Genomic DNA, 16,763 nt, shown 5'->3' with positions numbered 1-16,763 from the left:
CTACATATCAACTTGAAGGAGATGTTAGCAGTCCAGTTTGCATTAATAGCTTTCAAGGATTTACTTCTTCCAGGGCAGGTGTTGATTCTAACAGACAACACAACTGTCATGTGGTACATCAACAAGCAAGGGGGAACACATTCTTATCCTCTATGCAGGCAAGCAATGATTTTGTGGGAGACTGCTCTCAGTTTACAACTAAGTCTTCAGGCAAGGTTTCTGCCAGGAGCACAGAACTCCTTAGCAGATATGTTAAGCAGACAAATCATGGATCCCCACGAGTGGAAACTGGATCTTCATGTATTTCAGAAATTGACAGTGTCCTGGGGAACTCCAGACATAGATCTGTTCGCTTCTCCACTAAACCACCAGCTGCCAAAGTTTTGCACAAAGAGGTTTCATCCCACAGCTTGGAAAGTGGATGCTCTTTCTTTCAGTTGGACACATCTTCATGTGTATGCCTTTCCACCTCTGCCTCTCCTCCCAAAGGTACTTCTGAAGGTCAGACAGGACAAGCCAAGGATGAATTTCATAGCTCCAGATTGGCCTCGACAGCACTGGTACCCATTACTGAGAAGTCTGGTACGGAAGCCTCCATGGCCTTTGCCTTTGATTCCACATCTGTTGTCCCAGGAGGACAGTCATTTGCTCAATGTCAAACTTCGCTCTCTTCACCTAACAGCCTGGCATATTCTGTTTTAAACCATAGAGGGTCTCAACTTCCACAACAAGTTTTGAATGTGATTTTGGAAGCTAGAAGGCCTAGTACAAGGAAAGTGTACGCAGATAAATGGAAGAGATTTTTGTTTTGGAGTGCAGCTAAGGATTTGGATGTTTCTGAGCCTGATTTAAGTGTGGCTCTTCAATATCTTACTGAGTTATTAGACAAAGGTTTGTCTTTCTCTTCTATTAAGATTCATGCTGCAGCAATTTCAGCTCACTACGACTGTGACCCACCATTGTTTTCTCATCCTTTGTTCAAGCAATTTCTTAGAGGGGCAAAGAATATAAGACCCCACGAAGGGCTCCCACTCCTGCTTGGGATCTCAATTTTGTGTTGGAGAAACTCACTCTACAACCTTTTGAGCCTGCAGCTACTGCTGAGTTGAAATATTTGTCATGGAAGACTGCTTTTTTGTTGGCCATTACCTCTGCAAGAAGGGTTTCTGAATTGCAGGCCCTTATGGCAGTTGAGCCTTTCTTAATTTTCCATAAGGATAGGGTATCTTTACGTACTAATCCTTCCTTTATGCCTAAAGTGGTTTCTAGTGTGGCTTTAAACCAAACTATTCATTTGCCTACTTTTTATGCAAATCCCCAAAATAAAGGGGAAAAGATTTTGCACACTTTAGATGTACACAGGCAGTTGCGATATTATTTGGACAGAACTAAAGGGTTCAGAAAATCTCAGCAGTTATTAGATGTTCTTCATACCACATTGCTGCAGTCCTAACACTTGGGTAGTCCGCTGTCCCAGTCGGCCCGAATACCAAAGTATAAGGCTGACGTCGGTCAAGGCGCATTAGTCTGACGTCAGGACGTCAGGGTACAAATGCGCATGACCGACGCCATTTCCTCAGTCTTTTTTGCCGCATGGTCCGATGCAGAAGCAGTTTTGCAAGTGCAGGTTGGCGTTCTGAGATTTTCCGAAGTCGGAGTTTCAGACCGAATCCAAGTTGGCTAAGTACCCCGTTGGGGAATATTTTGGTTTTTTCTTGCCTCAGTATTTTACCGGATGTCAGAAAAAGTGAATAACTGTATTTCTTGTGGGAAACAGATACCTCATAGGGATTACCATACCTTGTGTATACCTTGCTTAGGGCCTGAGCACGACGTTGTTGGCTGTCGCTCTTGTGCTAGATTTAACAAACGCACTATAAAGAGAAGATTAGATTGTGCCAGGTTAGTTTTGGAAGCGGTGTAATTATAAAATGCCGCCGGATGCTCCGCCCGCCTGGCCAAAAAGCGCAAGGACAAAACAGCAAAGCCTAGGTTGGAAGAACCGCCTGTACCAGACGCCGGTTCTTTAGAGGGCTCGTGGAGCCAGGGTTCAGCCAGAAATTTCTTTGGAATCCCAGGAGAGACTTTATTGCTGCAAGATGTGACCTCTCAGGAGGTAGGCCAGGCGGAAGGGGCTTCTCAGGTAGCTGTTCTTCCCTCCCTTCCTAAGGTGGTTAGGCCCTCCCCTGCTGTTTCCAAGGCTTCTCCCAGGGGCAGGCCAGGTTTTGTTTCAGGTGTTACCCCTAGTTCTTCAGGGTCTGTACCTAAGAAGCATATGCTTAAGATGGCAGAAGATTTGATTACAATGATTAGAGGTTCTATGCCCCTCCTGATAAGAGGCCTAGGGTGGAACCTGAGCTTGGGAGTTTTGAGCAGTGTTCGGATGCTTCTGAGTCTTCGGCTGAAGACTTGCAGGAGTATTCCCCTTACTCTGATTCTGATGTAGATGATTCTACTCCTTCTGCTTCTCCTCCTGAGGATTTTTCATTTTCAGAGACTCTTCATTCCATGAGGGAGCATTTTAAATGGGAAGGTCAGGATTTCTCTGATTCCAGGAAAAGGCTTAGGGAATTTTGTTTCTTCCCAGCATAGGCCTTTAGCTATACCTCCTGTTCTAGATGTGGTGGAGGATGTTTTTGCAGAGGCTTCTCTGAACCCTGACTCTTTGCCTCCTGCTCCAGTTAAACCGGATAGATATTATAGGGTGCCTGAATCTCATAAGTATCTTTTTAAGAGTCCTAGGGCAGACCCTGAAACTGTTTCACAGGGGCCTAAAGGTGTTAAGGCTTCTGTTGTTAAAAATCCTGTTCCTCCAGATAAAGAGGCAAGGGCTTTGGATAGATGGGGAAAGAAAGTATATACTTCTTCCACTTTGGCCATGAGAGCTTTAAATTGCCAGTTTCACATGTTGAAATACCAAAATTATCTCCTTTCACAATTACAGTCTAAGGTAGATGCTTTGGCGGAAGGTATTGAGTGTAAAGAGTTGCAGGATTTAGTTCATGTTTCTGAAAAGGTGGGTAAGCATTCTTTGCAATGTGGTTTTGATGCTGTGCAGGCCTCTTCGAGGGTGGCTGCCACTGGTTCGTTCTTCAGGCACGCCTGGTTGAGGGATCAGAATTTAGCTGAGCATGTAAAAACAAGGATTTTAGATGCTCCTTTACAATCTGATGTGTTGTTTGGTTCGCCTGTGGAAGCAGTTCTAAAGAAAATGGAAGACAAGGCTAAGTCTATGCAGACTGTTAAAGATTTTTGCAGGTTCAGCCTCCAAGTTTAGTAGAAATTGGCCTACCAAGGGGTGGACATATCCTGCTTATGATTCCCAGTCTAGGGGTAGGTCTAGACGTGGTAGAGGCAGAGCTCAAGGTTCTTTAGGCCTAGAACAGGAGTTCACCTGCTCAGTCTTCTGGTGAGGGCAGGGGTCAGTCCTTTCGTAAACAGACCCAATGACCTGCCTTTTCAGCTGCCAGAATCTTCGCCTGGCAGCACCTTTGGGAGGAAGGTTGGCACTTTTCAAAGAAAACTGGAGTTTAATTACCCAAGACAGATGGGTATTGGATATCATTCACCACGGTTACAGGTTTTATTTCCATACCTTGCCTCCTTTCAAAGGCATGCCAGACATTCCTCCTCAACAAAGGAAAGAGGCTCACAAGCAAATTTCTCTGTTGCTCCAAATAGGGGCCATTCAGCCGGTTCCTGTGCCAGAAAGGGGCCTGGGATTTTATTCTCGCCTGTTCCTAGTACCAAAAAAGGGGAACACGTGGAGACCAATTTTGGATCTGTCTATCCTCAACACTTATCTGGACATTCCCAAGTTCAAAATGTTGACGTTACAACAGCTTTTACCTCTGCTGGGCAAAGATCACTGGATGGTAACTTTGGATCTCAAGGAAGCTTACCTTCATGTTCCTATCAGACTAATTTGCAGGAAGTATCTGCTTTCGAGCTGGGAATTCTCATTATCAGTTCTCTGCATTGCCCTTTGGCTTATCTACTGCCCAGAGTATTCACAAAGGTTCTGGCTCCAGTGATAGCTTTCTTCAGGCTAAAAGGAATACAAATCTATCCTTATTTGGACGATTGCCTGATTCTGGCTCAAGGAAGGGACGTGCTTCTTCAGCATTTGGAATATGTGATAGCAGTGCTAAGATGCCTAGGGTATTCTGTGAACGAAATAAAGTCCAGTCTAGTACCCTCTCAAGACATGTGCTTTCTGGGTGTGAGACTGAATACAGCAACCCAGATGGCCTTTTAACCCCGGACAAACAAAAGAATCTTTCTCTACTTCCATCAACTATCTCATCAGTCCGGGCTGACTGCAAGGACAGTCCTTCAAGCCTTAGGGTTCATGGCATCTTGTATTCTGGTACTTCCCAATGCCAAACTGCATATGAGGAAGCTACAATGGTATCTCAAAAATGTATGGACACAGCACTGCCAGGATTTGGACACTGTCATTCAAATAATACCTTGCATTCAAAAGGAATTTTTGTTGTGGGCTCAGGAATGTCACCTAAACAAGGGACTCTCTGTGACCCGGCCAGAGGCGAGTCAGATTCTAACGACAGATGCCTCAGACACAGCTTGGGAGCTCATCTAAATGGAAAGTGGATACAAGACAAGTGGCCTGCCAGACTGCAGCATCTACATATCAACATGAAGGAGATGTTAGCAGTCCAGTTTGCATTACTGGCTTTCAAGGATTTACTTCTTCCAGGGCAGGTGTTGATTCTAACAGACAACACAACTGTCATGTGGTACATCAACAAACAAGGGGTACCACATTCTTATTCTCTATGCAGACAAACAACGATGTTGTGCGAGACTGCTAAGCTTGCAACTGAATCTTCAAGCAAGGTTTCTGCCAGGAGCACAGAACTCCTTAGCAGATGTGTTAAGCAGGCAAATCATGGATCCCCACGAGTGGAAACTGGATCTTCATGTATTTCAAACATTGACAGTGTCATGGGGAACTCCAGACATAGATCTGTTCGCTTCTCCAATAAACCACCAGCTGCCAAAGTATTGCACGAAAAGGTTTCATCACACAGCCTGGAAAGTGGATGCTCTTTCTTTCAGTTGGAAAAATCTTCATGTGTATGCCTTTCCACCTCTGCCTCTCCTCCCAAAGGTACTCCTAAAGGTCAGACAAGACAAGCCAAGGATGATTTTAATAGCTCCAGATTGGCCTCGCAGCACTGGTACCCATTGCTGAGGAGTCTGGTAAGGAAGCCTCCATGGCCCTTACCTTTGATTCCACACCTATTGTCTCAGAAGGACGGGCATCTACTCAATGTCAAGCTTCACTCTCTTCATCTAACAGCCTGGCATATTCTGTTTTGAACCATAGCAGGTCTCAGCTTCCTCAGCAAGTTTTGAATGTGATTATGGAAGCCAGAAGACCTAGTACAAGGAAAGTGTACTGAGGAAAATGGAAGAGATTTTTATTTTGGTGTGCAGCAAAGGATTTGGATGTTTCTGAGCCAAATTTGAGTGTGGCTCTTCAATATCTTACTGAGTTATTGGACAAAGGTTTGTCTTTCTCTTCCATTAAGATTCATGCTGCAGCAATTTCAGCTCACTATGATTGTGACCCACCATTGTTTTCTCATCCTTTGTTCAAGCAATTTCTTAGAGGGGCAAAGAATATAAGACCCCCACTTAGAGCTCCTACTCCTGCTTGGGACCTCAATTTTGTGTTGGAGAAACTTACTCTACAACCTTTTGAGCCTGTGGCTACTGCTGAGTTGAAATACTTGTCATGGAAGACTGCTTTTTTGTTGGCCATTACTTCTGCAAGAAGGGTTTCTGAATTGCAGGCCCTTATGGCAGTTGAGCCTTTTTTGATTTTCCATAAGGATAGGGTATCATTACGTACTAATCCTTCCTTTATGCCTAAGGTGGTTTCTAGTGTGGCTTTAAACCAAACTATTCATTTGCCTACTTTTTATGCAGATCCCCAAAATAAGGGGGAAAAGATTTTGCATACTTTAGATGTACACAGGCAGTTGCGTTATTATTTAAGCAGGACTAAGGATTTTAGGCAGTCTCAGCAGTTGTTTGTTTCTTTTGCTTTGAGTTGTCAGGGCAAGCCTGTGTCAAAACAAACTATTTCTAAGTGGATTGGGTTTTGCATTGCATTTTGTTATTCCCATCATGGCAAGGAGATTCCAGCTGGGATTAGGCCTCATTCCACTAGGGCTACTGCCACTTCAACAGCATTTCTAAGGGGGGTGGCAACTAAGGATATTTTGGAAGCAGCTACTTGGAGTTCAGTGCATACTTTCTCTAAGCATTACCACCTTCCTCTCTACTCTAAATCTAGGGCTGGTTTTGCCACAGCTATTTTGCAGGGCATGTTGACAGCTCCTGCTTCTTTATGATTTTCCAGCCTCCCTTACCTCTGCTTTGGGATTCTACCCAAGTGTTAGGACTGCAGCAATGTGGTATGAAGAACATAGTACAGTTTTGTACCTACCATAAATGTAGATGTTCGAAGATCCACATTGCTGCAGTCCAATTTACCCTCCCTCCTTCCCCTCTGTGTTTAGGGGTGGTTGTGTAGGTGAGATTGTACCTTTCTGACTTTGTATATATACTGTACATATATTTGGTACAGGGGTGTTTGGTGTGTTGTTGTTTTTTGGTTTGGCCTTATCTTTTTAGGGTCTTCTGACATCTGGGGCAAGAAAAGACTGAGGAAATGGCGTCGGTCATGCGCATTTGTACCCTGACGTCCTGACGTCAGACTAATGCGCCTTGACCGACGTCAGCCTTATACTTTGGTATTCGGGCCGACTGGGACAGCGGACTACCCAAGTGTTAGGACTGCAGCAATGTGGATCTTCGAACATCTACATTTATGGTAGGTACAAAACTGTACTTTTCTTTTGCTTTGTGCTCTCAGGGCAAGCCCGTGTCAAAACAAACTATTTCTAAGTGGATTGGATTTTGCATTGCTTTCTGTTATTCCCATCATGGCAAAGAGATTCCAGCTGGGATTAGGCCTCATTCCACTAGGGCTACTGCCACTTCAACAGCCTTTTTGAGGGGGGTGGCAACTAAGGATATTTTGGAGGCAGCCACTTGGAGTTCAGTGCATACCTTCTCTAGGCATTACCACCTTCCATTGTACTCTAAATCCAGGGCTGGTTTTGCCACTGCTGTGTTGCAGGGCATTTTGGCAGCTCCTGCTTCATCATAGTTTAGCCATCCTCCCTTACCTCTGCTTTGGGATTCTACCCAAGTGTTAGGACTGCAGCAATGTGAGATGAAGAACATAGTACAGTTTTGTACCTACCATAAATGTAGATGTTCGAAGATCCACATTGCTGCAGTCCAATTTACCCTCCCTCCTTCCCCTCTGTAGTTGAGGTGGTTGTGTGGGTTGGGCTATCCTTCTGAGGTATATTGTGTATATTGTATATATTGTATATATTGTACATATTTTTGGTGTTAGGTTGGTTGGTTGTGTAGCTGTTGTCTATGGGTTTTGACCTTTCTTTTTAGGGTCTTCTGACATCTGGGGCAAGAAAAGACTGAGGATATGACGTCGGTCATGCGCATTTGTACCCTGACGTTCTGATGTCAGTCAAATGCGCCCTGACCGACGTCAGCCTTATACTCTGATATTCGGGCCGACCGAGGGACAGCGGACTACCCAAGTGTTAGGACTGCAGCAATGTGGATCTTCGAACATCTACATTTATGGTAGGTACAAAACTGTACTTTCTCACTGTGATTTCAGGACTCTGCTATAAAATGATAGGTTAGGTAGGTGTAGGCCTTACAGTTTTGCAAGGTGGGAACCATGCTTGTTTGCTGTGGACACTGTTGTGTCAGTCAGAAGGTTGGTATATGTCTCATATCTGAAGCTGGGTTGTAGCCAGTGAAATGTATGTTGTACTGAAACCTGACTGTTGCTTCTTCCAGTACACTCTTCTCAGTGTGTAAGTTTACTCACACCTCCTACTGCTAACACTGGATACATGGGAGTATATACTTTCTTTTGGAATTAGGGAATTAACTGGCATACAACAGTAGTTATTGCAATGTATTCCTATGGTTTTCCTATTTTCCCTTTACATTCACTCCTTGTAATGCATGTTATATTTCTTTATTGCAATGTATTCCTATGGCTTTCCTATTTTCCCTTTACATTCACTCCTTGTAATGCATGTCATATTTCTTTATTGCAATGTATTCCTATGGCTGTCCTATTTTCCCTTTACATTCACTCCTTGTAATGCATGTCATATTTCTTTATTGCAATATATTCCTATGGTTTTCCTATTTTCCCTTTACATTCACTAATTTATTTTAGAGAAAAGAAAATGGGGAGATAGGAAAGTGGTGAAAAAAGGGGGCACAGAGAGGGACAGACAGTAGGAAAACAAGCTCGGGATGTGCAGGAAGGGTGTAGGGAAGGCCCATAGCTGCCCATTTCTTTAACAGCAACAGCTGTGCATATGTTGAAAATTTGGAGTGAGTTTTGAGACCTTCCACCCCTGAGAAAGGAGTGAGGACAACATAGTTTGTTGCACTGCCAATTAGAATTATCGGTGTACATGTCCTATGGACATGTGTGCAAAATGGGAAGCTATGTATGGGGCGTAATTTTTTTTCGGGTACAGATTGCCCTTTTTTGTTTTTTCAGGTGAGAGTGGTAAGTGAGGTAGGGGAAACAGGTATATTTGGGGAGGTAGGTTGGGGAGGTAAACAGACAAGACAAACAAGATGCATACAGGGGTGGAATTTGACATATGGGGTGGGTGAACACAATTGACGGGGAGGGTTGTTTGGAAATCGCAAGCCCATGAAGCTCGACAGATGGTAACAGTGGAACTGAGATCCCCAACCATGGGCAGTCACCACTGCACCTTCACAGCCCCGGGGGTGGCTGTGTGGGGGCTGAGTAGGATGGGCAGGCTCACCCGTGAGACGCGCCACTCTCGCCTCAAGCTTGCGTAGGGGATCAGCGACTGAACGCTGGATCTCCCTACGCACCACAGCCCGGGCCCTTCAAAGTGTGACGGGTGGCCCTTCTCCGCCCACGCTTGCACGGGGGGGGATGAGCCCCATTCCCTGCAGCAAGGTGGCACAGGACCAACGGAGGAGGGGAGTCTGGGCTGGGCAACAGAGCCACTGGTGCCAGGTGCACTCGCCAACTGAGGAGGGACAGGTGGGTCTGCTGGGACCGGCCTTCCCATACATTCTGTGATTCGGTGTGTTTCATTACAACATAAACAACAGCATTCCAGATTAGTTGTAACAGCATGCAGTAATATTCCCATTAAGCCAACACACCACAGTTCAAACAGTTGAACAGCAAACATAACACATGCATATATTGAGCAACAGTGGTTATTCCAACCGCATGCAGGGATGATTGGTAGCAACAGACCACCATGAACGTGGTGTTTGAACAGGGCACATGCATCAACATGAGTGCAAATATTTATGGAACAGTAGGACATATATACCGACAAATATTTAAGATTACACATACCCATTGAGGTGTGGAATTGCATGGTTTGTGCACAAGCAGTAGGGTGTAGAATAAACCTCCATTAACATCTTATAAACACTTTTACTCTACACTACATTCCTAGTGACTGCAGGTGTATATTCCCTACATGTATTATTACACTTGCCACCATGCATTAGGTTGTGCAATGGGTTTGGCTAGTTCAGTCTACACTTGACCTATATCTCACATACTAACTGTCCAGAATGCAGATGTTAGTACTACATATTTCATGGTTGCATTTATATTTCTTTATCTACATATCTGGATGTTTTCACATGACATTTTCACTTCTAATTGTACAGAACCCTGCATTTATTGAAGCACACTTACATTTCTGGTGAACATATTCGCATGCTACTCGTGTGCCAGATTTACTTATGCATGCCAGCCAGTTACTGACTGTTGAGGACTGTATATTTACTTCACAGCTACTAGCACTTCCATCACCCACTTTAGATGGGACTGCAGAACTCTGGGTTGCCAGCACTTTCTAACACATTACTATTTGTATAATGCAAGGGTGCAACAACATTTCATACTAAGTGAAACAGACATATTAATGACATTACACACTTTTCCACAGGCTCACTCCTTTATTTGTTTTAACGGTATATATGGCAGACATGTTCACGACATATTATACCTTTATTAATAGGTTAGCACACTCTTTTTTTCAGGCTCACTCACATATTATTTTATATGACAGTGCCTGCAGAGATATTATTCCAGACATTTGTTACCTTTCTTAATGGGTTACTACACTCTTTTTCTGCCTCTCTAACGTTTTATCTGACAGTACATGCAGAGGACTTATTCAGTCCATTTTATGGCTGTATTATTGGACTACAACACTTTCTTTCATGCTCTCTCCCATATTTTATATAACAATACATGCAGAATAATCGCTTACCTGCCTGGCAATGCAGTCTATCATCATAGGCTTGCTGATTCGTAACACGGTCACCTGCAGTTGTAAAGTAAATGAAGGGATGTTGAGACATTCCTATCCGTTATACATACTCCATTTTAAATCCTTACATACAGCATTCCATAGCTACATACTCAGTTGTGGGGCATCCCGCATCCCATGGGCCTCCTCTATCCACTGGTTCAGGCGGTCCTTTCGTCTCTTCAGGTCCGCATGGTGGTGACGGACCTGCTCACCAGTCCGGGGAACGCCTGTGGCACTGGTGAGGTCATGAGCGAACCGGTTCCAAGCCTCTGCCTTGTACTCCGTCCCTTGGAACTGGCCCTGCAGGAGTCTTGCCTCATGACAGTGGACTAGGAGCCAAACCATGTATTTTGGACTCCACGGTGCTCCATCTCTACGCTCGGAAGCGCACTCCCTCTCCAACACCAGACATTCTGACTGCAGATGTGAGCTACAATCAGTTATGGCTTGTATTCCCGCCTGTGGGGCTTAAATATGCCGCATTTCCCGCACTTTTTTGTTATTGGCCGTTTTGTAAAATTCTCGGCTGACTGCAGACCTGTTTAGTAATGGTTAAACTACCATTCCTAAGTTTATGTATGTTAATAGTGGCTGTTTCCCCTATGTTGTCATGGCTTAGTGGTTCTGTACTTTGATTATGATGCAAAGGGTCCTGGGTTCAAACCTTGTGATTCTTTTATTTTAATACTGTCTAGACAGGCTAGGGGGTGTGGCTGCGTTTAAGCAACTTAGCTCTACGTTGCTCCCCTGTGCCCTACGGTGCCCTGGTTGGCACGGTGCACACATCTGCGCAAACACATTGCGCTGGGTAAAGCGTTTTTAAATGTTGGGCAACTCTATTGCGCTGGGTAAAGCGCTATTACACTATGGGCAGCAACTCTGTTTAGCTGGGTGAAGCACTATTAAACTATGGGCAACACCGTTTAGCTGGATAAAGCGCTATTAAACTATGGGCACATCTGTTTAGATGGGTATAGCGCTATTAAACTATGGGCACCTGTGTTTAGCTGTGTAAAACGTTGCTTAACGGCAGGCTATTATGTATCTGGATCTTTTCAAAAATATATATTTTGTTCGCTGATACATTGGCCATGTCACTGCTTTTAATAAAATTTTAATCATATTTGTCTGGTATTATTTCAAATACTGATTTAAAACATAAATAAGAAGGGGAGTGGTGGGACTCGAACCGTGAATGCCTTCTCTTTGTGCATACGCTCTACCATTACGCTATTGCTAATTGGATTAATTTGCATAAGTAGTTCTTATATGCTCTTCAATGTCACAATTGCTAACTGTGGTTAAGCAATGGGCACACCCGTGCAAACAAGTGCAAATACAGGCAGCTATATCGTGGATTTAAAAAAAAATTTTTTTTTCCGTTTTATAACTCTGATGGGGGGGGTTTACAGTATCAGGGAGTGTGGTGTTGGGTGCAAGTACATTTGAGCGGACTTGCTCTTGTCTGTTGACATTATGCTTTTTAAAACCTTGCAGGGGCATGGACTTTTAGACTGCTTGGCAGTCGGACACGCCCTCTGCTTGCCTACTCAGTCCGTGTAAGAGTTACGGATGAGTCAGCGTGCCCTCATGAATATTCATGGCACGCTGATGTCATACCGTTCAACTGCAGCCTCTGAGTAAGACATATTAAGTCTTACACGGAGGTTTTGTGAATTCGGCCCTTTGTGTTTGTGTGTTTAATTGTGTTTTGTGTGTGTATTAAATCATATAAAGAAAGTTCTACAAAATTTCATGCCATTAAGATGCTATACACTTTTCTGTTCAGTGCTGCAAGATCTTTAACATTTATGATAATAGCATTTCAGGAACCCATCCGTTTGACATATTATCCAGGCAATGGAATATGACACCCTACCATACTGCACTGCAGTGATATCCTTGTGGTGGTAGTAGTGCCTTCTGATGATCCCAGCATGAAAGGTCATTATGCCACCTGCTAAGCCACTGGCACTGCTGTAGAGGTCATCTCAGGAATACTTTTTCCTGCCTTGTTTTTTAAGCTTAACTGTTTCATTTTATGGTGCCCTTTGAAAGTGTCTTCCTACCTCTTATTTTTGCTTACTCTTGGAGGATGTTTTCACTCTCCTCGTGTTTGATGAGGTCTTTTTAAACCTATCTATTTCCAAAGTGTTAAGATTGCACTTTCACATCTTGTGCCATTTTGCTCTTTTGTTTTTTTCTTTTATGTTGTTGCTTATTTTATTTATCAGGCTCAGAGAGCAAAGAGGTCGCATACAGTATGCGTGGAAGAGCCCCTTTGGTAATACTAGGCATATTTTCATTTGCTTCTACAGTTTTGTAGAGATTATATTGAAAATCTGTTAATTTTAAGAAATCTGGTTGTAAATTAAACATTTATAGATGGGACTGTAGTTTCGTCATTTGTTTTAGAGGGAGTATAATGAGTGCACCTGAAGAAGAGCCACTGTTTAGTATTTTTTCTTTCTTTCAGAAATTAACATCAATCAAAATTCAGAATGATAAAATGAGGACAGGGAACTTACCAGCCAACATGAAGAAAAACAGGGTTCTTCAAATAATTCCATGTAAGATGCATGACTTTTTTTTTTTTTTGTGCAAAAGAGCTGTATCGTTTGCCATTCCACTGACAGTATTGTCTAATAGCATGAGTAGCTGTTTGAAAAAAAAAAATCTGTAAACTATCAATTTCATAGCATAATATCTGTGTATGTGCATCAGTTATTCATAGTCTTTTAATTACTGATCAGTTGTAGAATTGCCGCAAGATCAGTTGTAGAATTGCCGTAAGACGAACACATTAAAAAATATATTAGAACAATACCATACCATTGATTCAGTCACTCTGAACAATAAAACGGGAATGTTCCGTTGTCATAATTGCCATATTTGTAGATATATAGCTGAGGGTCCTTATATTAACATTGCTACTTCTGATAGAATTATTCCAGTCTCTGACTTCATTGACTGCAATACCATTGGAGTGGTTTATGTTAGCATTTGTTCTTCCTGCCCCGGATTCTATGTGGGAATGACATCTAGGTCCTTAGCCACTCGTATTAAGGAACATTTATATGCAATCAAAGTTAAGGATGACAATAACGCCCTATATAAGCATTCTATTTCATGTGCCACATTTAACAAATTTCTATTTTCAGTACTAGAAAAATGCAAACCAGACAATAGGGCTGGGGATTTTAAGAACTACATTGAGCAAAGGGAATGTTTGTGGCAGATTAGATTGAAGGCAGACGCCTATCCTGGTCTTAATGAGAGTATAAATTTAAAATGTTTTTTAAAAAATGGAAAATTAACTATTAATAAATATCATGGTATAGATTTAAGGGCTTATTTTAATGTATGAGAGTTCTCTTTTTTTATATACTTGTGTATTTATGTTATTATCCATATAGATTACTTAATTGATTTTTTAATTGCATTAGCTATTTAAACTGTTTTTCTGTCATGATTATTTGTATTCTGATGAAGTTGTGACGAAAGCGGAAATTAAATTTATTTTACGCTATTACCGGCTGCTGCATTGTGTTTTCTAGCTTCTGCCTGCCATACCAGCTTTTGAATAGTTTTTTGCGTGCTGTTTGGTTTTTCAGTTGTAGAATTGACTGTTTCATTATTAATTCTAATTAACTTTGTTTGAATATACTCTTGTCTCTCTCTCTTTTTTTCCAGCATTTAAGACAAGCTTAAGTAATAGTGCTAACTTAGTTTTTGTAGAAAGCTTAAAAATGTTCACATGGTTATTATGAAGAGCAAGGGCTGGTAATTGCACTGAAAATAGTTTCTTAAATCCCCACCTTCTGCTGCTTATTGACCCACAGGTGCCAGATAGTGAATGTCCATTTGTTCTCTCTCCAGGAATGAGTACAAAGATACTTTTTTTAATGACTTTCATTGTACACTAATTCCATCCCACCTGTCTACAGTAGGTAAGCATTTTGATTCGATTCTCATATAAATGTTCTGTTGGAGTACTGCTCCAGCATTTTTGTGTTGCTTACTGCTTACCTCTTCTATGGACCAGTGTTGCAGTGCAAAAGGCTTCCTCCAGGAAGAACTCCTATAATGTTGTACATACCATTTTGGTTTCAGTCACCAAGATCCTTCATGCTTCATATATTTTGTAACTGTTTGATATCCCCATTTGCTAGACTAGCACTTTTTTCTTTTTTGTACACTTAAGCCCCACTGGCATAATTTAGCACAAACTTTGAGGAACCATCTTGACATCATGCTGCTTTGAAACTGTTTGCTACTTCACTGCATTTTGTCACTAGCAACTTTGTCATTAGTTTGGCCAAGTCTTACTCAGAAAACACAGGCCTTTATTTACCTTAAGAGAACTGCAAAAACAGAATATTGTGTGGCTGGGTATGATCTAAATTGTGTGTTCAAATATAGCAACGCATTTGCTTTTGCACAATGTGAAGTAAGTAGAAATGGTCAGGCCCTCTTTGGCTCTTCATCATTGTTGAACTGTCATTCTGCTGCAGGATCAACCTCTCAGAGAAAAACAATTTATAGTTCAACATTGGTTCATTGTTCCATATTGAGAATCTGCCTTCAACTGTAATGTAGAAGGAATGCCCATAAAAAAGGAAAGACACAGTCATTGTACCTCAGTTGTAGATGGCCTCATCTCATTCCAAAGTTATTGTTAAAGTTTAGATTCTTAGATTCTTTTTATTCAACACCTGCTGCACATTTAGTGCTTTTCGTGGTTTTCATCTCCACACTTTAGGAATTTCTGTGTTCATTCCAAGAAAAGTCAAGATAGCATAATTGGCCTTGCATTCATGTAAATATGATCAAAAATGCTGTCCTCAAAGTAAGCATTCCATGTTTTATTTCTTGGTGGGGGGGGTCATTTCCTTGGTGGTTTTGGGACTTGTAAACCACTCAGCTGCACAGCTCTTTATCAAAAAACAAAATCCATTATCAGCAGAATATTCACCTTTCTAACATCAGAGACAAAGCTACCAGTCACCTGAGAGCCTACTTTCTCCACAGTAATCATCTTGGGATCAATCCATCTGATCTGATGTCCTTTTTCTCCTTCAATGAATGGATTCGTGATCTGACTTCGGCTGCATTCTACAGACTTTTGGATCCAACTGTCAAGCTCTTCCCTCTACCCATAATGCCCTAGTCCACCATCAGTACCTCAGATTTTGTTTGCAGCCATCTCATAAGGATGTGGAGCCTCTCTCAGAGCATCTTATTAACTTGTTTGAGTTTTTTTTTTTTTGTTTAGTTTTGTTTTTTGTGAGCATTTTTCCTTCAAAATTCCTGCATGCTACATCTTTTAGATATACAGAGGCAACTACATTTCTCTTTACACAGAAGAAAAGATTTTAAAAAGACAGACCAGTTGTTTGTCTCTTTCTCACCAAACCAGTTGGGATCTTCAATTTCAAAACTGACCTTGGCCAAATGATAACTAATTGCATTTCCTTTTTCTATTCCCAGCATTGTGTCTCCTTACCAAAATCAGTATCCATTGCCACCTCTTTTGCCTTCTGGTCTAGCACTTCCATCGATGATTTTGCACAGTAGCCACCTGATGATGCTCTTCGTGTTTCACTGTTGCAGTCATTACATTTGGGTTATCTGCCGGAAGTTAGCCCTCAGCCAGCCTGAATATCAAAGTCTTGGGTCCTGCGTCGGGTGCTGTCTCTTCTTCCATGATGTCAGGTAGTCATGGGTATAAAATATGCAGCCGACGCCATTACATCAGTCTTTCTTGCAGTGCGGTGCCCGAAGCAGAAGCAGTTCGCAAGTGCCGGTTGGATGACTCCTGAAATTTTCATTTTCAAGTTTCAGAACCAAAGTCTTCAAAAAAGCTAAGTACCCCGTTGGGGATCCTTTTTCTTGCTCTAAATCGATGTCAGTAAAAGTTAACAATTGTATTACCTGTGGAAAGCAAATACCTCATAAAGATTTTCATTCGTACTGCATTCCTTGCTTAGGCCCAGACCATGACGTCCCTCGCTATTGGTTTTGTGCCTTATTCAATCCTCAAACTATTCGTCGTCGGTCCATTTTTGCAGCAAACTATTTTGGTACTCTGTTTAATTATCCAGAAATGGCTTCGGTAAGCCATTCAACTACCGACATTCCGAAAAAACGTAAAGATAAAGACAGAGACAAACCACATAGGTCCAAAGCTGCCGACGACACTTCCGTTAAGCTAGTTGCCAGTTCACCAGTATTCATTGAGGTGCTTTCGCAGCCCCTGATACCCGCTACTTCAGATTC

The 16,763-nt window shown here is 42.3% G+C and overlaps 1 protein-coding gene across 1 annotated transcript in view; it reads left to right on the top strand.

The window, feature by feature from the left end:
* PTPRA (protein tyrosine phosphatase receptor type A) overlaps nt 1-16,763 on the top strand; it is a gene marked incomplete in the record, with an annotated part of 4,245,980 nt that overhangs the window by 3,625,643 nt on the left and 603,574 nt on the right. Inside the window, 1 exon segment of the mRNA XM_044064105.1 lies at nt 12,961-13,054. Coding sequence (XP_043920040.1) covers nt 12,961-13,054 — 94 coding nt within the window.

This window comes from Protopterus annectens, chromosome 2.part2, assembly GCF_019279795.1.
Source record: "Protopterus annectens isolate FY-2018-M chromosome 2.part2, PAN1.0, whole genome shotgun sequence".
Taxonomy (NCBI): Eukaryota; Metazoa; Chordata; order Ceratodontiformes; family Protopteridae; genus Protopterus; species Protopterus annectens.
The sequence above is the reverse complement of the archived record's forward strand: the minus strand, read 5'-3'. Positions and strand labels throughout refer to the sequence as shown.